General features: G+C 36.2%; 5 protein-coding genes across 10 annotated transcripts; 2 read left to right on the top strand and 3 right to left on the bottom strand.

Moving 5' to 3' along the window:
- Positions 1-88: 88 nt before the first annotated feature.
- On the bottom strand, positions 89-5,548 carry LOC106648068 (feline leukemia virus subgroup C receptor-related protein 2). Of its 6 annotated transcripts, XM_014364734.2 has the most exons (10): positions 5,441-5,548; positions 4,948-5,188; positions 3,646-3,776; positions 3,123-3,344; positions 2,382-2,606; positions 2,056-2,203; positions 1,671-1,876; positions 1,494-1,597; positions 1,307-1,417; positions 89-1,236 (listed from the first exon to the last, which is right to left on the bottom strand). In XM_014364734.2, exons 3-10 carry the CDS (start codon positions 3,706-3,708, stop codon positions 975-977), a joined length of 1,341 nt encoding a protein of 446 aa, XP_014220220.1. In that variant the 5' UTR covers positions 3,709-3,776; positions 4,948-5,188; positions 5,441-5,548; the 3' UTR covers positions 89-974. The 6 variants fall into 6 exon arrangements, with proteins under 6 accessions (XP_014220220.1, XP_014220221.1, XP_014220224.1 ...); XM_014364735.2 differs by having other exon boundaries at positions 4,948-5,522; XM_014364738.2 differs by lacking the exons at positions 4,948-5,188; positions 5,441-5,548 and adding an exon at positions 4,725-4,810.
- A 1,471-nt stretch (positions 5,549-7,019) lies between these two features.
- Positions 7,020-9,757, top strand: LOC106648069 (queuosine salvage protein). Its single transcript, XM_014364739.2, has 6 exons — positions 7,020-7,192; positions 7,259-7,474; positions 8,470-8,632; positions 8,708-8,833; positions 8,916-9,101; positions 9,450-9,757. The coding sequence occupies exons 1-6, from the start codon at positions 7,094-7,096 to the stop codon at positions 9,686-9,688; spliced, it is 1,029 nt and encodes a 342-aa protein (XP_014220225.1). The 5' UTR covers positions 7,020-7,093; the 3' UTR covers positions 9,689-9,757.
- Positions 9,758-10,904: 1,147 nt separating this feature from the next.
- Positions 10,905-16,487, bottom strand: LOC106660294 (probable G-protein coupled receptor 158). The gene is made up of 14 exons (XM_023461984.1): positions 16,200-16,487; positions 15,179-16,076; positions 14,912-15,095; positions 13,927-14,050; positions 13,666-13,809; positions 13,227-13,427; positions 13,091-13,159; positions 12,905-13,014; positions 12,620-12,834; positions 12,409-12,547; positions 12,212-12,317; positions 11,964-12,131; positions 11,689-11,888; positions 10,905-11,600 (listed from the first exon to the last, which is right to left on the bottom strand). Exons 1-14 carry the CDS (start codon positions 16,485-16,487, stop codon positions 11,258-11,260), a joined length of 3,189 nt encoding a protein of 1,062 aa, XP_023317752.1. The 3' UTR covers positions 10,905-11,257.
- A 77-nt stretch (positions 16,488-16,564) lies between these two features.
- Positions 16,565-21,389, top strand: LOC106660383 (dolichyl-diphosphooligosaccharide--protein glycosyltransferase subunit 4). The gene is made up of 3 exons (XM_014383326.2): positions 16,565-16,643; positions 20,872-21,109; positions 21,185-21,389. The coding sequence occupies exon 3, from the start codon at positions 21,185-21,187 to the stop codon at positions 21,287-21,289; it is 105 nt and encodes a 34-aa protein (XP_014238812.1). The 5' UTR covers positions 16,565-16,643; positions 20,872-21,109; the 3' UTR covers positions 21,290-21,389.
- On the bottom strand, positions 19,142-20,806 carry LOC106660382 (beta-1,3-galactosyltransferase brn). The gene is made up of 2 exons (XM_014383325.2): positions 19,836-20,806; positions 19,142-19,760 (listed from the first exon to the last, which is right to left on the bottom strand). The coding sequence occupies exons 1-2, from the start codon at positions 20,473-20,475 to the stop codon at positions 19,213-19,215; spliced, it is 1,188 nt and encodes a 395-aa protein (XP_014238811.1). The 5' UTR covers positions 20,476-20,806; the 3' UTR covers positions 19,142-19,212.
- Positions 21,390-21,510: the final 121 nt, after the last annotated feature.

The raw sequence follows: 21,510 nt of genomic DNA, 5'->3' as shown, positions 1-21,510 counted from the left end.
TCTTTCAATCATGCGCTATAACGAGCTTCGTCGATATTTACTTATGTTGAATAAATAATTGCAGGTCATCTCCTGGATGACCGATAAATTCAGGTAAAGAGTATAAAATTCATTTATTTGATGGTTGTACAACAATCGTGTTGACTTTCTTCTTTCTTACAATTATTTTACTTTTGGTTTTTACTGGGGTCAAATACGAACAATTATTTGCAGAGTATTCAACTTTTAAAAGTCAACAATTAAAAAATTTTTAAAATTTGATTTCGGCGCATTTAGTACAATTTATGATTTCGGCGGTTTCATAATTTTGTTCAAACAATATTGAATGGGAAGTTTAGAATACTATTGATAAATTAGTACCTCTCAATGAGTATCAACTGTCCTTTGCTATTATAAACAGAGTATTAAATTATAACTCGGCGAGACCGTTATATTTCCAAATGCACCATCAGGTTTGTTAAAAATGTCGTCGTTAAATTTTCGTCTTATTTGAACAAAGTACGTCGCTACGCAGAGCCTGTCTTTTTTATATGTACAATTACATATATGTTAAATTTAATACAAAGATACGATTAATTTTTTAAAACTTGATTTTCCATGTTACATGCGAATTTTGTACGACTATTTGTGGGCGGTTAGAGTTGTAGCCTACGTGAGAGGCCTTTTTTCAATCAACAAAATATCACAATAACAATATTGATCTCAAAAATACCAATAACGAAAACAGTCATTCCGTAAAATATCAAAATTATACGTTAGAAAAAACCACAGAATATTTTGTATCACCTAACATGCACAGGGCTAATGTGTTCGGATGTCTTCTCTCATAATGTAAAAATATGAATTTGTATGGTACACGCACACATTCATATGTTTACATTACAATTTTTTATTTAATTTACTTTTTTAGCTCCTAGCAGTATGTAAAGATAATGTAACACACTTGCTAGGCCAAACATGCGCTCAGAGTTAGTTTAAAATTTGGCATTTTGTCGTCGAAGATCGTTGGGTATAATGTAGGCGAGAATTGTTCCTCCAAACAGAATCACACATAAAACGATATTAGCCCATTGATCTCCCCAGACTTCGATGAGTTCTGTATACAGAGAGATAAAAGCTACTCCAAAAATTTGTACCATCGCGTTCAAGAGTCCAGCTGATGTACCCTCTGGCTCGGGATATGTCAATTCAGCAGCGAATTCAAAGCCAACCGGTAAATAGCCGGTCATGAAGAATCTGAAAAATCCAGAACATCGTTACCTCGCTGACTTTGGAAAAGTATTTTATAGGTACAAAAAAAATTTACCCAAGAATGCTCGCAGTTATGTAAACAACATAAATTTTACCCACATCCAATGTAAAAGTAAAAATTACCATTCCAATGAATGAAAATATGTAGACGCCTAATGTCGTTTCTCTGAAAATTTTAACACATTAATGAATTTAATTTTACTCTTATTTCTCTGAGCTGAAGTTGATTTTTCAATTCTTACTTGAATCTGTGGGTTTTATCCAAAATAATTCCACAGACAACAGATCCCACCATACCAGAGCACACAATGCTCAGACCTATGCGTCCAGCGTCAATTGAAGCATTCTAAAAACGAATCAATTGGTAATATCATGCTAATATTATGCCTAAGTTTATAAAAATGTATTCAGAGACTTACCTCGTAGTGTGTTGTAACCAACGTACTCAGTAAAGTGCTCAAGGCATAAAAAATTCCAACGTTAATGGCATAACTGACCAGCAGAATTAGATAGCCATAATTTGTGAATAGACGCTTAAGAGAGGACATAAAATGTTCAGAAGCTTCGACTTCTTTTTGCACAGCTTGGGCTGGACTTGGTGGTAAGGGTGGTTGATCCTTGAAAACTGATAAAAAGTACGGAATTAATTTCTTACCTTCAATAGTATAAAAAAAAATAGTAAATAAAAACCCTCAGTAAATTAAGAATTTTCAAATTATAATAAAGCAGTAGCAGAAAACAATTGATAAATTAGAGATATCATTGTTCATAATATGAAACGTTATCATTGCTGTTTATCCTTACATAACAATATTAGAATCAATATGACGCTCGAAGCTCCGGCTACGAGATAAAACATAAGTGATAAACCTTGGCCGATAGTACTTTTTGGTGTATCTGGGGTACCTGGAACCATCATGGGTGGAAATAAAAAGCCTATCGCCACACCAAGCTGCAAAATGTTTATTATTGTTAGGAGAGTCAAAGAACTTTCTGAAGATTGAACTGTGATGGATGCGATGATTTCGAGTTAATTTTAACTTATGCAAGACCATTATAAAAATAGCGCAAATAAAAATGTAAGGATGAAAATTGCGACATTGGTGATGAAGGGGAGTAAGAGCGAGTACCTGATTTCCAAAAACGCCGATGCTGCAAGCACTGCTCACTTGATCGGGTCCAAACCAAACGGCTGCCAAGCGTGCTGGCACTGACAATATAAACGTTTGGCTCACTGCAACTATTGTCTGGCCAGTAAAAGTCAGCCAGAATAGATCCGGAGATACGCTGAAGCATTTTATCCAGGAACCGATAGCGGTTCCCACTGCGCCCAGAATTGTCGAATATCGAAGACCCTAGAATTTATGTTCATTATTATATCGAACCTGACGGTTTCACATTAACAATTTTTATGATGTCAAATCATGCAGATGATCATCGATCGTCGCTCAAATCCATTGAATTACCCGAGTGGAAAATATAAATTAATCGAAAAATGCATGCATTAATAAAATTTATAATGCATCGCGTATTGATTTACCGATCAACAATTTAATCTGCTAATTTTTTAAATGAAATCATGAATTAAAATTAAATGAAATTGCAAGTATTCTTCAACCGTTGGGAATAAGTTAATGGATAGTATAGCAGAATTACATTTGAACATAGCAACTGAAATCGATGTGCTCAAATTGGCAATTACAGCGACACTACATACGGGCGTATTAACTTAAATTTATCGCCATTAAGAATAATCGTCATACAATACTACTGTCTGAATTTATTAGCAAAATATGCATTACTATCCCCTTCGGTTGTTGAATCATTGCAACATTTTTATGCTCAGGTTTAAATGATAAAAACATACTTACAAACTTATCCAGAAAATAACTCGCAGGAAAAATAAAAGGAACGTAAGTAATCATATATATCATACTGGTCATATACACGGCAAACTCTCCGACATCGTAATATTGTTTTACGATGTCTGTGATGATGGAGTACTGTATCCATTGCATGGCATTGCAAGCACTGTACAAAACGAAAATTCCCAAAACCACCCATCTTCTTTTGTATATTTTCGATTCGATCACCTGAAAAATCGCACAATTTTTCGTATAAAATAGCCATTAAAGTGCGCGCAAGTATTATTGAATGAATAAATATTCATGAGATCGTGCAATGAAACAGGTGAGAGATCAATAAAATTATTATTTTTTTATTCGCTGAAAATGAGGCGAGAAACGCAAAGTGAGCGTAGTCGTTTCTCATTAAATATTCATCAAACAGGTCATTTTGCAACGCAGCATATAGGGCTCGTTCCAAATCCAGCCTCTCGCACTAGTCGATTGAATTAATCAATAAAGATAAATTTAAAAGATAAAATTAATATACCTGATGTGTCGGTGGTGGACCTCCTTCGACCGCTTTGACATAATTTGACGCGCGTTTAGACATTTTTTACATTAAATTCTTCAAATTTTCTTTTATATAGCGTAGCTTATATCATCTGTATAGTTATCAGGCTAAAACAAATAACATTTTATTACTTAGACAAAAAATTCTACGCGCGTGGAAAAAATGAATGATTCATATTCTTGAAGAATTATTTAATTAGGTGTCTTTCGCATAACTGACAATTTAAATTTTAAGCTTTATATACACACGCACACGCATCATATATAGGAAGCATTAATTTTCATTCGGGATTGGAGCTGCTAAAAGATATCATGCATGATTTTACGAAGCAAAATTGACAGTAAACCCGCACGTGAACAGTTCACAAAAGACACATGTATTTCGGCGTTGGACGAAAATTTCGTATGGTATCAGAGCTCATTAAGTTTGATTGTATAGCCATAAACCTGAAACGTTCAAGTCACAAGCAATACTCTTAACTAATGATTCGAACATCAGGTGTGCGTGCGTCATTTCCGATTCTGACGAAATAATTTTTTTTTTTTTTTTGAAAAATGAACACCGAGTTTTTTCTTCTAATTTTGTGCCGCGTTGATACTATTTTTTAAAAACATAAAAGCAGTTTTATTTTTAGCGATACAATTTTCAACCGAGTGATTATGTGTAGTTTGCATATTACTTTAAACAGCACCTGTGCCTGGAAGTCAAGGAGGAATTATATAAACTCTTGACACGCAGAAATAGTGTGCTAAAGACTGTTTACTTGTCGTAAAATTTATAAACGTTGCATTTATCTACGGATACGCTCTTGATAGTAATGGCAAATTGTTTGCTTCACTGGCAAATAATCATGACATTAATTGTCAAACTGTAACTTTACAAGAAATCTCAAAAATCACCACAATTATTTTTAATAATGAAAATATGAATTTAAAAATTTGGCTTAAAAAAAAATTGAGCACTTCACCAAAGTATCAAACGAAGTCGACTAATTATTTGACAGATCACGCACAACACTGAGTACACACGTTTACCCACGAACACCTTACACCTACCTATCAGCACATGTTTATACGAGTATTTACGATACACACCGCGAATAAGTAAATAACTGAACCCGTGCAGGTCGTAAGCACGCGGTCGATTATAGGGAATATCACAAAGTCGGGCAATTATATTCACTGGTTAATTACGGTACGTGCACGTATCACACGAAACTTGGCCGCAAGTGTTTTTAGCAAAAATGTAAATAAGAGCGATGAATTTTCAAAACCATACCTCGTGTGCGGACTGGCAAGAAAAAACGCTGCTAGCACGAACGACGAATACTCAATTCTCTCTTCAATACACAGCATGACACTCGGTAGAACAGCATGATAGTTTCCGCCTCCCACCACTAGTAACGATAATTTCTACAATCTCACTCATCTCTTTATCTCAACTGAACATGGTCAACTTTTTTTCGGCAGTGTTGTACTATCAATGACCATTATTTACTCAATTTAACAAACGTATGATCCTATAAAAAAAAAATTACAAAAATAGACGTGAGGCAATTTGTTTCAGCTCAATGCTAATTATTATTTGCCAGCCAGAGTATCACGTTCGCATAAAGCTCGATAAGATTTCTGCGAATGCGAGACTTTGCTTTTTATTCATATATATAAATGTATGCGTGGATGTGCACATCGATGCTTGTCGAGAAAAGAATAAGAATAATTTTCATTCGCAATTGTGTTTACATTTATCAACGTTACAAAAAGTCTATTACTTGTAATGCAAATTATATTGCCTGTCGCGGGAATGGTCAAGTGTGATCGTGCGTTGGCGATGTGTGCTTGTACTAAGCTAAAGCTTCAGGACTCCATCTGTTTCTTGGAAGCATTCGATGCTTTTGCGCAGTACAGCTTTCGCACATCAATTTCGTGCACATCCTCAGAGGCAAAATTTTCATCTTGTTTATTGATTATTCTCCTCTTTTTTCAACAGTGAGAGGAAAACTCGAACTCTGCTTTTAATGTTCGTCGGGCTCGTGACGAAAGCTGGCTCTATTAAAATATTTATTTAATCAATGTCCTGAGCTGTTTGGTCGATCGAACGATTAGAAAACGCGCTCGTCGGAGCTGTCATTTTTATTAAGCAAAGTAAAAATACAAGCAAATACATTGAAATCTATGAGTATGATTTTTATTAAGACCACGCACATGCGCACATGATAGCTCGCCCGCTGCTCGTGTAAACTTCGTACGTCCGACTCTTGCATGAGAAACTGACACGCTTAATTATCTTCATTTGATGATAACATATTATTTAAGTGCCGCTATACGAAAGATTATAAAATTATATTCTATATGTTGTTGGTTAAACAAACCAGACATCTGCAGACAATTAATGTTCAAAACGTTCATTCACATCCATTATATTTAGGTCAATTTTTATACTCAAGCGATTAGTTTAATTAAAATCATTTAGGGTTTTTTTATTTATTAAAATATTTAATACTGCTCAATTTTTTATAGTTATTTAAAAGCTGGAAAGTCAAATATCTCCGAACCAGTTGTAAAAAACTGAGTGGAAATGATTCAAGCAAAAATTTACGCTCCAAAGCTCTTTAGGAAAGTCTGTATATCTCGTTAATTTTTACTGTCAACAGATATATTTTCATAAATTTTTAACATTACACTTTATGTACGATAATTAATACGTGCGAGGTTTAGTGCACTTAGAACTATTATGATGTTTAATCACGAGATTGAAGAAGTGTCATTTGTTGAACGTCTTCGATTCAAAAACTTTATAAAGTAATGTAGCACTCGTATAGAAATAATTTAAAATCTCTACTTATAACTGCTTACCAAGATTAGATTTAATTTTGAAAAAATTGATTTTATGAAATCTTATGTGGTTGCACTTTTAGTTATTTTTAAAATGCGCTCCGCAAAGCGTTGTTTCGAGAAAAAGACACTGTTCCGATTCAGCTTGAAAAAGAGTTTGGAATCAATCATTTATCGTGATCAGATTATTTTTATCGAATTCCCAAAGCAAAACTTATCAAAACTCTTCATATTTTAATATACCCACACGTGATGACAAAAAAATGAAATTTTTAAATTTTAGGCTCGGAAAAACATCAAACGTATAAATGACGCATTTGAAAGAATAATTTCTATATGTTTACAATCGGTATTTGAAAATTTTTTCGAAGACACACAAAGGTGAGATAGTAAACAAAGTTACAGATAAAATTTTGAAGATAATCAATTATTAAAAGTAGAATATAGTATCTGTTAATAGTAATATACACTAGCGCCAGTTATCGCTCGTCAAAATACACATTTATTTCTTGAAAATTTTTTTAATTTCTTAAAATTTACTTGATTAAAATTTGGTTTGCTTGTTTTAATTATTAGTTAATTTTCTGAAAATGTTGACTCTATTGCCTAAAGCATCAGCATCTTTGATTGCCACAAATGCAAAAAATGTTTCGATAAAAAATGAAAAAGCAGACCTCGTTGCTAGAAAGGTTAGAATATTGAGATTTTTCAAATCAAATTCTAATATAATTCAAAACGTTTAATATATTAAACAGATCATTGAAGAACTGAAAAATGGCAACTTGAGTTTAAACGTTTTTTCTTTATCCAAATATCATCCAATTAAAAATTATTCTAATGCTATTGATTGGATTTTCATCTCAGATGCATTGAATTTTTGTTTTTGGAATGATAAAAGTAGCCCTAAATGGAAAGTTAATGGAGAAAGCGGATATTATGCGTTGTGTGCAGCATTGAAAAGAGCAATTGAGGTATGTTTTTTCTAAATTTAAAAAAAACCTTCCAACAATCGCAATAGTCAATTATTATTTGTATTTTATTGAAGTTTAATGAATTTTAAAAATCCGTCGAAAAACGTTGAAAACTTGACGTAACATAAAAAGAAAGCACAGATTAAATATTTTATCTGTATTAGGATTAAAACAATTGATTTTCATAGTCATTATTAATTGATAGAATTAAGTTCTAGAATAGAACGGTATACGCCGAGTTGATTTTCTAGAATCTTTCAGTTCAGTTACGGTTATAACTTATTTTATTATTTAAACCAAAGTTAGTAAGGCAGCGGTAGCCAGAAGTTGCATTAATAATAATTTTTAATACATGCACAAAACTCAATCGAATGGTTGGAGTACATACATAACCTCGTTTAATTGAGAAAATGTGTTCGAAACTTGTCAATTTGTCGGGTCATACTTTTACTCCTTCTCCTTATATTTCGTAAATGTCGCTTTTTAAGAAAAAACGTTCTCAGAGCTTTTATTGACTAAGAAAAAAGTTAATTTTACTCAAAATTTATATTCACTGGTTGCATTCAGTTGAAATGTATAAAAGCATCGCATGGTCGACCAGTGTCTTTAAAAACTATCTTAAAATCTTCCAATCATAAAGTTTACTTTAAATATGATATATAGAAAAGCACAAAGTTTGTGTTGATTTGCGCCACTTGTAGATGGATTGCTCAAATTATAAATCAATTCTCTGGTCAAATTACTGGATGATGGCCAAAAAAAGCAAAACTGACGGAATAAAAATAATAAGTTAAATTAATTTTACTTTTTTCAAAAAAAATGTTGAAATTTTAAGAAAAATAAATAATCATAAAATCTGCTTCATTTTTTAGTATTTATTATGTTAAATATTTATTTATAATACAATTGATTATCGTACCATCCAAATCGATCTATTTACTTTAATAAATACTAAAAATTAGTTCGTAAAGACTGAGGAAGAACATGATTTTCAGGATGGCATAGACATTACAAATGCATCTTTTCTATCCAAAATAACTCTCAATGAAGTGAAAAATATTTTTCGGGGAGATGAAGGAAGTGGCTTGTGCCCACTTTTAGAAGAAAGACTAAAATGTTTAAACGAAGTTGGAAGCGTACTCGCAGAAAAATTTAATGGCACGTATAATTGTCAGAATATACCATCCAGCTTTAAATTTTTATAAGCATAAATTTGATTAAAAAAAATTGTAGGTACATTTTTGACTTGCATTGAGACATGTGAAAAGTCTGCTATGAAATTACTCGATATCATAGTCTCAAATTTCAAATGTTTCCAAGATGTTGCTGTTTTTTGTGATAATGATAAATGTCAGAAAGGTAAAATTACGTTTCTCATCGTATAACTGTTTTCAAGAGGATTAGTGAATGTATTTTAATGATTTTTCAAAAATGTTTTTAGTTTCTTTTTACAAAAGGGCTCAGATATTAGTAGCGGATTTATGGACATATTTTGGTGGCCAAGGCCTCGGAGAATTTTACGATATTAATAAGATTTCCATGTTTGCGGATTATAGGGTACCTCAAGTTTTATTACATTTCGACATGCTCGAATACAGTAAGGAATTATATGAAAAATTGAGTTCTGGTAAGTTATTTCGGAACTGCTTAAAATTGTTAATGAATAACGATTTCTCACGATTATCTTGGTAAATAATGTCAACAAGCACAATCAATTTTATCGTGATTGGAATGCTCGTTGTATCATTCTACGAAATCACTGCATGAGAATTTTGTGCTACGAATATAATAATTAATGTAGCGAAGTGATTGAATTATTTACGGTCAAGTTCAGAAGTCATTCATTCAAAACAAAAGTGTGGTCACGAAAAAAATTATCTATAATAAGATCGATTATCTGGCCGTTCTTTTGTACGCACACGAAGAAAAATATTGGCTTGCAATAAATGATATAACATTATTTCGCTTCTTGCAGATGACCTCTTAACACCAGGCTGCTCTGAAGAGATTGAAATTCGAGGTTGTTCAATTCACGCAGTGGAAATTATAGTTTCTAAATGCATCGAATTGATAAATGCTGACGAAAATTTAGCAAAGGAAAATCATATTATTAACTCCATAATAGTGGACTTTTTCTTATGGACTTATAGAAGAGAACACACAGCAGAGCTGGAGCATTTGCCATTCCACAAAGTTCGGACAATATTCTACTAATTCAATTCATTGAACACTGTGATTCATTATTTTTTTAATAAATTTTTAAATCATTAACTATGAATTTGTTCGATTTTTTAATTTATTATTTTACAATATAGTACACTTCAGGTGTATATTGATTGATACCATGAAATAATAATATACATGATATACGACTACTTTCATGTCATTTGTTATTTAGTCCGCAGCATTAAAATTCAGCGTAAAAACCAGATATCATTTTTCCAGTTGAAATTTCGTCAAAATTTTTCAAAACTTTTCGACTTTCAAATTCTATTTGCAATTACCCTCCAATCTTCAGAAAATAAAAATTAATTGAATTCAAATCTAAGCTCTAAAGCAAGGTTCAAAATGAAACTCTACCATAGGTTATTCAAATCATCTTCGTCAACTGTGGCCGATTTTATTTACAAATTATACGATGAGAACGGAAACTTGTCTCCCTATACCAGAACTGCTGCCAGGGTATTGCTTGGATGGTTCGTAATATCCTCGATATGGCACGTAAGTATATTTTTCAGAAAATTCATATAGCCTATCTTTGAAAAATCAACAATAATAACTAGAAATGATAAAATAATTGAATCGTTTCGTTGTGACTAGGTGATCGTGATGTTGTTTGCTCCAGCAGCAGTAAGTGCGCTTGCCATATTCGTGATTTGTCCCACTACATTGGAGTGGCTGATTAACAAATCCAAGCCCTGCGTAGAAGACGCCGTTTATACAGTCATGAGAAAACTCGAATTCTCCAAAGCTGCAGGATTGGACATATGACTTCAATGGTTTTAAATGAAAAAAAAAGTGAAAAGTCTAATGTCTAAAAATAAAAATAGTAAACTTGTCCTTTTTTTCATAATTGCTATTGTTCAATTGTATGAAAGAGACAGATACAAAGCGAATCTCTAGCTTACGTTTGCGAAAATGAAAATAACTGAAGTGGAAGTGCGCATCGAGTTCAAGGTCGAGGCTTTCTTGCAAGAATTCATAATTATTAGTAGCCTTTTAAGAAACGCACTTTCTTTTTTTATTCTCTCCGATCTGCATTAGAGTCAAGTGGCGTTTAATTCAATGATGCATAATTTCAATTTTTGAGGCCACCGGCGATGACATTGCGACATCAGATTTTTCAGTGGCGGCTATCACTCACGTAAGGAGATCGAAACTTTTCTAATTAAAAAACTGTAGATGAATGATTAGTTTTACGTTTATTCATACATTATTCACAAATTATGACATGGTTAAAATTCATGGCAATTGGTAACAAACAGATTTTTTTTATAAATTATTGCATGTACGTTATATTGAGCAGGAGCGTAAGAAAAGACTCCGTTGCTAGGTCGTTAATTCGAGTACAACCTTATTCGACGTATAATTTTTTGGCATTTAAAAGTTTAAACAATTTACATAATAAAACAATTTTTTTTTAAATATTAAATTAATATCATTATCACGAATTTACACTTATTTGGAACTGAAAATATGATATATTTTCATGTCGCAGTCTTTTTAATAGTGATATTTTATTGATATACATAACTATTTTTTTTCTGTTTAATTTAAATTTGTTTATACAGTAACTTCCTCCGAAAATCTGGATTTGTCATCGAGATTAATTATGATGGCATGAGTCTTGGCGTGTCCGGATTTACGTTCCGAGTTCTGACTTTCAGGGTTTTCCCCATGAACGTTCACACTCACTTCGATCTTGTCATCTGCATTTGCGCTATCTACGTTTGTAGGATCTGTGACATTTTTATCGTCGTTTTGTACAGTTTCTTTATCAGTTTCTGAAGCCCGTGACGTATTTTTTTTAATTTCAGTCTCATTGTTTTCGAATATGTCTACCGCAGAATTGTCAACGTTATCGTTTAGGCGCTCCTCGTAGGCTTTTATAAGTTTGCACTTCTTCCTAAGATTACGAAAGATAAAAAAAATATTTTATTGCCCGCGTAAAATTGACAAAAGAAACGATTTTAATCAGATTGGGAATTTATTACCTCGAAGATGAGGATGATTCATCCGAGCAAGCTTTTTCCTGCAGTAGCAGCGGCATGGCTATTATCGCGTCGACCGGCATTTCCACTTTTTTCGCCGCCTCTTGCATAGCTAATATTTTGTTCACCAACTGTCGGTTACCCAATCTCAGGTTTTTTTCTTTCAGCAACTCAAGTTGCGTGTACAAACGACGAAATTCCTCCTGAAAGTACAAAAGCCCCTCGATTACGATCTTACACTTTTTCAAGCGAGCTTTTACAAAAATTCAAAAACTTACGGTCATTCCATCGCTATCCTCGGTCAAGTTAGCTTGTTGCAATGAAATGGAATTGGTTTGATTGCTCGTTGCAGGTGCTCTGCAGGATTTTCCCAAAAATTTACTCGTAGTACCAGTGTATTTACTGTTGGAATCTTCTCTGCTGCTTTCCCGAAAAACAACATAAGCCTGCAATTAAAAGTTTTGAATAATTTTCGCTTCCTTAATGCAATGTTATGGGTGAAATTATTTTTTTTAGTCAATTTTACCTTGCTACCAAAAATTAAACCGAGTAGTAAAGTAACGGTTAGTTGAGTGTGGCAGAAGAAAATTATATACAACAGATCTGGGTTAGCCGGTGATTGCAGAAACAGCCTGAGCAAATGGAGAGCAAAAAAAGTATTCAAAATTGTTATTACGAGAAAAATTATTTCATAAAAAAAATGAATTTCGTAATGACACTAACATGGAGACGTTCAAAAATACGGACAATAAAAATTCGTTGTAAATAGCCATGGAAATGAAGCGGCTTTCGTTGAATTCGGAGGGTGCCTTTCTCACGACTATGCACAATCTGATTCCCCAAACTAGAAAAATTACTTCCACTGCAAAGAAAGAATGCAATTTTCATTATGGTCTTAATTAAAAATTACGTAGCTACAAGTGAAGCTGCGTACTTATTGTGAAGCTATGGTCCCACCAATCAGTTCGACATAAGTACGCTTTTAAATCGTCTGCAGTGCGCGCGACAATAACAATAGGCGGAGCAACTAAAGTACGTATGCTTAAAAATATACCAAATACTGTAACAATTAGGCCAAGACGTTTTAATAAGTTCATATCGGTTATTTTGACAGCTTTGGCAGAGCGAACACGAAATATCACAGATATTCTGGAAAAATGTTTCAATTAGTAAAGTCGTTAGTTGGAAAAATTGTGCAGTTGGTGAGGTTTCGACTTACCTCCACGTTTTCAACATTAGCGCTCCGTAAGTAAGAGAAAATCCAATTTCCCGAAGCCAAATTCGAATGGTACACGTGATAATATTGGGACGTGGGTACATCACAATAGTCTATGGAAAAAAGATTGTGCTTCAGTAATCATAAGAGGCTGACTCGTATAAAAATTAAAATATCGCATGCACTTACAGTACAGTAAATAAGAAATGCTCCCAAAACTATCACTCGAAGTAAAACTGGACTCGCCGCTCGAACAACCTGCGAAATCATTAAACGTTAATCCGAGAAGCAGTGCAGGCTTATGGCAGCTATAACAACGATGTACCTTTACATTACTATATTTCCAAGTGAAAATTATGACTACGGGAAGACAGGCTATAACGCAACATTCTAAAATTAAAATAGTAGTCCTCATGAGCCAATTGAGCGAGGCGATGCAAGGAGAAGCGTCTTCGCATATTTCACAACCTTCGGCGCAGGGTAGACACTCGAAAGCACCAATTACATTGTACAAACTTTTTTTACTCTGCAATTTAAAAAGGAGCGAGTAGGGGAGGGAAGAAAAAAAGGAGTGATTTCGTTAATGTTGAAGCTCTCAATCAGCATCAAGTTTTCTGCGAGGCAATTAATGTATTCGCGCCTCACAATGGAAAGTAATTAAGTTCCACGAAGCTATGTTTGATTACGCATAATTGAGTGAAAAGTGAATCAAGTAATTAACTAGCGAGACCGGTCTGCCATACATGCGAATGTATCGAACTTACTAATACGAGCTTTTCATATTCTTCCTCGATGATCGTGCCGTTGAAGTAGCGCTTGGACGACTCCGTGTCGGGGTAATAGAAGCCTCGCTTGCAAATGCATCGATAACTGCCACGACGGAAGCCGAGGCCTGGCACGGCCACGCACTGCGCAAAAAAATCAGAGCCAATGACATCTTCGCTATATAGTTACCGACATGCGCTCCGAGCCGTCTATCGCGGACTTTGTAGGAGAGCGAAGCCGCTGATGGAAAATTCGATTACCTCCGTTGTCCGTTTTTTGCATTTATCACTTGCGGCGAATATGTTGAGCTGCGTCGATCCAGCAGGTAGGGGACATTGATCGATATCCACTCTTCGTAAATCAATGTCTATTCCGCTAGTGCCTCTGTAACGAGAGAACGGAAAAAAGGTACAATCGAGTCCAAAGGCACGCGGATCAAAGTATCGAAAAAGTCTTATGAACTATTCGTTTTCCGCGCCTCCAACATCGAAACATGAAATTTTCCGTAATGAGGTCTTTGGGTTCTTGCTGAAACATTTGCCCCGCAACTGTTTGCCCGTAATATTTTCTCGAAACCGCGCGAAGCTTTTTAACTCTTCAGCCACTTAGAAATAGACGGGCTAAAGTTTATGTTGTCGAGTTTTTTGCCCAACTCGATCGCACGTACGAAAGTTGCCGTCAATTTTAGTCACATTGCGAAGGATGTTTTGAAAAGTACTTTTTACTCGCTGTACGACTGCCGCGAAGAATACCGCACGACGTATACATAATAACAGATCTCGCCGAAATCTTAGCTTCTTTTTTTTTTTTTTTTTTTTGATAAAATTTGTTTTTAAATTCAAGCGGCGGCAGAGTTGCAAAGTTATATAGCTGTCTCGTCGAAAGCACAAGCTCGGCTGCTGCACGTGGCTCCGCACTGCAATCCGCATAAGTTTTAAAGCGGGGCTTTTATTTCGGAATATCTTTTTATTCCCGGGCAATAAAGTATAAAATTCACGTGCGGCCGTTTGGCGTGACGCGCGCGCAGTGACATTTTTACGAGATAGAATGAAGAGAGCGAGAGAGAGAGAGGATTGGCTGCAGGCTTAAATAAAACTTTGGCCGTGCGAAGGATTTGCGCGCGAGATAGCTCAATCGGCGCGACCGAATGGTTTATTTTTTTGTCGGCCGTCGCTTTGGCAAATAATGCGATTAGCGCGCGCGGCCGTCAAACGTCAATATCCACTGCAGTCCCTACGGACTCACTTGAAAAAGTACGAATCATTGGCGTAGCCGAAAAAAGGAACTGTGTAGGTGAGCATCCATATATTGCCACCGCCGCAATCGTAGTAGGGCTTGGACCAGCGGCCGTCCTCGTAGCGCACCGTCAGTATTTCGTCGTCGGTGCGCTCGTTGCGGTTGTTTTCGCTGTCGCTGAACATGTGGTAATCTGCAAGAAAAACAAAACAAATTTTACTCGTGCTGGCAAGAGCTTTGTTATTTTTGTTGGTGCGTCGAGCGACTGGCACGGACTCTTGCTAAACTCGTTGTAGCTGGCGATGCGGCGCTCGGCGTTCTTCCGGGCGATGAAGAACCACTCGCTGCTGTTGCTCAAGTACTTGTACTCGACGGCCAGGTCCTTGACGAGGACGCCCTCCTCGTCCTGCAGCCGGTGGGCGAAGGGGCAGTAGAGCCAGCGGTCCCTGTACTGGAGCTTGTCGTAGCAGTTGCCCGCGGCGAATATGTCCTCGTCGAACTCGACCATGGAGAGGACGCTGGCGTGCAGCAGATACTCGGACGACCTCATGACCTCGGGCGCGTACTTCCAGAGGCGCGTCAGCATGTTGGCCCGGTTCACGGCCAGGTTGGCCTCCAGCCGGAAGCGCTCCTGGGCGTACTGGTCGACGACGCCCTCGCCGAGGTTCAGGTCCGTGCCCGCGGTGCAGTTCTCCCCGAGCAGGTGCTGGTTCTCGATTATGCGCAGGAAGCGGGTGACGATGTCCACCTGGCCCGAGTCCAGGGCTCCGGGCCAGTCACCCGGCGGGTAGGTCGACTGCTCGAGGCCGCTCGACTCGTTGAACGAGTCGTAGTAGTCCTGAGTGCTGCCGATTGGGCCGCCACTGGCCGCACCGCTGCTGCTGGCGTTGCTCCAGTCCGCCAAGTACTGCCGATCGGCCGGCTCGAGCAGCAGCGACTCGGGCAAGAGGAAGGGAAACGAGCTCGAGGAGGCATCCTCCTCGTCTTCCTCCTCGTCGACCTCTTGGTCGTCTTGGTCGTCGTCGTCGTCGTTGTCGTCCTCGGAACGAGCTCCGAACCGAGCAGTGCTTCTCTGACGAACTCCGAAAAAGCCGCGAGATTTCTCGTGACGAATTTGAAAGCTCGCACTGTTGCTGCTGCTGATGGTGGCGGCGGTGGCGGTATTTTTGCTACCCTGTTGCGCCTCGTCCGCCGCCGCCACCGCCGCCGCCGCTGCTGCTGCTGCTGCTGCTGCTACCGCTGCTCGACTCGCGACTCGACTCGCGGCTCTGCTCGCGGCCGCGGCGTGATAGCGAACCCGACGCTCGATGAAGGACGGCCTCTGAATCTGCTGGTGGCGGGACGCAGCGAAAGCACCGATAGCACCACTGGCAGCACTAGCAACACTGGCTATATCACTTCTACTACTACTACTACTACTACTACTACGAATAGTGGAATTAGTAACGGGAGCTTGTTTGGGTCGGTTGGCCGAGTCGGCCGAGCAAACGAGCACTGCAGTACTGAGCAACAAGAGGCAGGTAGTAGCGAGAGCGAAGGCGAGCTGCCGAGGAGGAGAGCAGCTCGAGGAGCCATGCCGAGTCATGATGATGGCATGGACGAGGCTGGCCAAGAGATCAGCGTCCGCGAAGCCGATGGGCGCCGGTCCGGGTCCGATGACTCCTTCAACTCGCCGGATTGAGCTCGCGGGCTCGCTCGCGCGCTCCCGAGCTTTCGGCCATGGTCTGATCTCTACATAAAGGTAAGGCCAGGTACATGCCACTGGCTTTGCGCGCACTCGCGATTGCCCTACCTTCCCCGCGCTGCCAACTCTATAGCCTAGTGCTGCGTGCGAAAATGCAAGGGGTCAATGCGAGACTGCAGCAGCGGCGCTGCCACCAAAGCTCCCATCCGACGCTGCGCGATTCTCTTTCTCCGTCTGATTCCGCGAGCGCAGGCGCTTCCATCACCCGTAGACCATAGCCAGCACCTATATACAGCCGCGCAACCCCCGCATGTGAACTCTGAGCTTGGCGCTTGGCTGTAGGGGATGCAAGCCCAGCTCCGTCTAGCAGGACCACCTAGTGCATGCGCGCAAGCTCGACTCTTTATCTCTCCGCAACTCGTGTAGCCTACGTGCGTCAATCCCGTTGCCGCGGAGCCCGCGGCCAGTAGCTCGCTGCTGCTGCGATGAGATCGACAGTCAACGGCGATCCGGACCAAGGAGATGCCTCGGGCCTCTTGGCCGCTATAAACAGCGGTGCCGAGAGCTTCTGGCCGTCTTTAGCCCAACTTTCAAGAGCTCTACCCTGAGCTTTAAGCTTTCCGAACCTGGACCGAAGGATCCGCTGTTGAAAACAACTTTATATCTCGGAATACCCCGGAATCCAATGCGTCAAATCGCTTTTATTCGGCTTTTTTTACCACCAATATTTGCAAACTGACCAAATTCGCCAGCGTAATTATATTTTCGGTAATCCGAAAAAATCTCATCCGAAAGAGGCGCAAAATGACCGATATATAATTTGGATTTCATACAGTTTTCGATATTTTACACTCCCCAACTATGTGATACTGAATTATACATATAATTACATTTTAGCTGTCCCCATGTACAATGAAACCTCCCTTAACGGCCACCTCTCAATAGTGGACGAATTTCGCGATCTCGGCAGAAGTACATTGTTTCTTATGGGACTAGCACCTCTTAAAAGCGGCCAAAACCACCTCTTAATAGCAGACACTTTTTTCGTACATTTCAATCATTTTAACGGACACCGCACGATGAAATATTGAGATGAATTTACAACAATTTTGAAAAAATCATCAAAAACGAAAAAATATCCGCAATTTCATACGTTATTGATTATTAACACTCATTTTTAATTTATATCATTAGTTCATATCTTAATTTTCTGTCTACTTCTGAAAAAGCGGCCACCTCTCAATAGCGGACAAATTCTTCGAAACTATCAGTGTCCGCTAAAGGGAGGTTTCACTGTAAGTGTAATGATTTGAATTCCATTAAAAAATTTTCAAGCATGCAAAACTTTAAAAGTATCATAATTGAAAGACAAGACGATATTATTCATCACTCGCTTTAAACGCACTACTTTCGTAATATTTCGCTAAACTGAAATTCAACTTGCTGATTTTTTTATGAATTACTTAAAGTCGCAAAAGACTAGAAATCATTTTCATTCATTTTTAAACAAGTTTTTGATCCCCTTTTCATTTTTTCGTTGAAAATCTAAAAATATTAATTTCACACCAAAGTGTATGACCCTTTTTCATGTACATCAAAGATTAATTTTTCTCTTTAGGCAATTTCTATCAAGTTGATTTTTTTTTAATTTGTTCACTTGTCATAATTTTAAAACCATTTAAGCCAAATTGTATGCTTTACATAAAAATTAAATTCATCATCAATCAAAGCAAAAAGGACCTAAAAGTTTGACCACTTCAAAAGTAATTGCATCTTGGCCTGTAAATGCCTCAAACAAGTGCTTACAACCTGAACGCTGCAGCTCAAAACTGGTATAACAAATAAACCCAATCTAAGAAAAAGCTAAGCTGTCGAAAAGCTCAAAAAAAAAATCACTTCGTCGAAGTATACATTTTAATAAATTTAATAAATATCAGACAAACATTTTTTATTCTAAGAAATATTTGAAAAAAATACACAAAAAATTCATCAAAATTGTTGAATACATTTTTCGTCGAATTTAAGGAAGCTTCGAGTCCTTAAAAAAAAATTCAAAAATTTCCCAATGATCGATTTAATGTTAAAAATCCAACATGTCTTAAAACTGTCGCTCTACGGTAGGCGATGGCGTGATTTACTAAACCCTCGCATGTTTAAACTAGGAAGTTAGTCGAGCAGATTGATAAGACTCAATCTCATTTATGGGTCAATCAGCCTATTACAATCATTTGAAGTACTTCATGACTACGAACTTACGTTCGCATTGCCCCGTTTGTAATGTTAGAAATCTTTTTGTGAGCCTTAGCGGGGATCCAAAAAAATTATCAAATCCATTTTATATCTTAAACTATTAAAAAATTGTTTAATTAACTACCGCAACGATATCAAATGATTAAAAAGGAATTTTAATGAAGGAATGTGGATTTTGAAAAGCATTTTTTAATTTATTTTCATTATAACAAAATAAGATGAATACGTAATATCATTTCAATAAATATCAATTTTATTTATTATTTAACAATACTAAATCTAGCATTCTTTTACAACTTACTTTTAAAGAAATCACTAAATTAAGTGTGTATATTTAGTATTTACATTTATACAATTAGATTGATTTCAATACTGTTTAAGCATTGCCCATAGCTTTTTGTTCTCCCCAAACTTTTACCAGTTCATTTGGATCTGAATAACCATGAGAACTAATAACAAATTCATAATTATTTTTCAAATACTTTTTCTTATAAAAATGAAATTCGTCGCAATGAAATGGCTCTATGTCTAATTTTTTTGCAATTAAACCTAAATAAATGTCATCGAATCTAAAGTGTTTAGTGTACATGCTACCATAATACATGTCCATCAAAGCTTCTTTTGACAGAATATAACTACCAGCTGTAACATATGGAGGCCATAAATCATATGGATATTCTTCTAATGAAACATACCATTTTGAAAATTTATGTCTATGAGGAGATGATAAGAAAACAAATCCAGCAAACAAACGTATATCATCAGGAAGATCAAAATCTAAAATTTGTCTTTTAAATCTTGATGCTTCTACATTATTTCTGATAATCTGAAGATGTACATTGGCTGATTTAATGTCAGATATGATTTCCTTTTGATTAAAATGTAGATTTCTTGAATCTCTTTTTGCACCTTTTCTTGGATTTTCTGTAAAATGATAAAAGTCATAACTTTGTCTACTATGTATTGTAAATTATAAAAATTTTGCTAAAATAATCTTACTTAAGTTTGTTGTATCCTTAAGATACTGAGGATATTGAGTAGGGTTTCTGATGAACCTTAATACATTTTTAACAGATACATAATAATCATCGTCAACAAACATATAAAACTTGGAATTACTACAATAATCAACTGCCCATTTAAACGCCATCATTGTCTTTATCGTATTATTGTAGTAAGAGTCTATAAAATCGGCTTGAATTATATCTTGAAACTCAGCCGATTCAGTATTTACTTTATGCTGAATCTGAGAATCACCTGGATTCACTCCTAATACAAAAACAACTTTCATTGGTACATCAAAAAATCTTTTTTCAAAACCCCATGAGTTTCGAATAGCTGTCCTCTGGTTAAAATTTCCCATCGCAGACTTAACCAGAAATACTATTCTCAAAGATTCAGCTTCCATGCATTTATTTGAAATTTTAATATAAGGATAATTATATTCATTTATAACATGAACATCTGATTTTTTGTTTTGTCTTAAATCTAAAACTAAAGGCTGAATATTTCCATCATATGGATAATTAAAGTTTATATATGATATTTCTAGTATATGTTTAAAAACTCCGATGTAGTCCAATAAAAAAACTATTAAAAATATAGCACCGAGTAGTTTACATTTTTTTCTGGTATTCATTTTGAAAATCTACACAAACAATTCCCAGTTAGTACATCAACTACATATAGTTTTTACTTCAAATTATTCACTAAACTTGAAAAAAAATGTAATGTAACTTTAGCCATCTGATATTAATTAACAGCAATCAGCAAAAATTTCAAAAATGTGTGTTGTTGATGAAAACTGATGAATGAAGCAGGTTTCACTGAGTACATAGTGATTTAAAAACACATAGACAAAGTCTACAATATACCATGATAACGTTTTGCATCTTGAAAATGAAAATTATTTACATAAAATAAATATACGTAAAAAATATCACAATTAAAACTGTGAGAATAGATTATTCGTACTTATGCTACAAAAAATTAATTTTTTTCCAAATTAAATAAGCTCGATGATTATTTTTTGTAGATTCGTGTTTATTACCTACAATAACTTGCACGAGAGGCCTCAACCAGCACTCCGCAGTTGCACTGAACAGTTTCTGTCTGCTCTTTTTCTATATTTTTATGTATTTACTAGTCGGTGCGCTAACCTTAATATTGAGAAGTCTTGCGTGTCACAACTGTGCCAGATCAACTGTTGATTTCAACTAATTGATACAACAATCAAACACTTCTTCTCGTATTGACACAAAAAAATTATCACTGTGAGTATATTGTGAAATAAAACAAAACTAATTATTCATTAAAGTTAGTTTTTAATTAAAAATCTTCAATTGCAGATGATTACCGATGTACAATTAGCCATATTTGCTAATATTCTAGGAGTTACACTATTCTTTCTAGTGTTTCTTTTCCATTACATCAATGCAAATTACAGCAAGTAATAAAGATATGCATTTTCTAAAATCTAAAATCTAAAAATGCATTTTCATCATGTACCAACATATTTTAAGTACTTCTTAATTTATTAACAATAAATATGAATTAACAAAAAAAAATTAATATTTATTCCCATGTTTTGATCCTGACCTCTGCCTTTCCAAACATTTCATACTATTCTCAAAACAAATAGAACTTAGGCACAAACAGACACAGCGACGAGTTA

This window comes from Trichogramma pretiosum, unplaced genomic scaffold (assembly GCF_000599845.2).
Source record: "Trichogramma pretiosum strain Unisexual culture from Peru unplaced genomic scaffold, Tpre_2.0 scaffold27, whole genome shotgun sequence".
NCBI lineage: Eukaryota > Metazoa > Arthropoda > Insecta > Hymenoptera > Trichogrammatidae > Trichogramma > Trichogramma pretiosum.
Note: the sequence above shows the minus strand (reverse complement) of the source record. Positions and strands in the feature narration are given on the sequence as shown.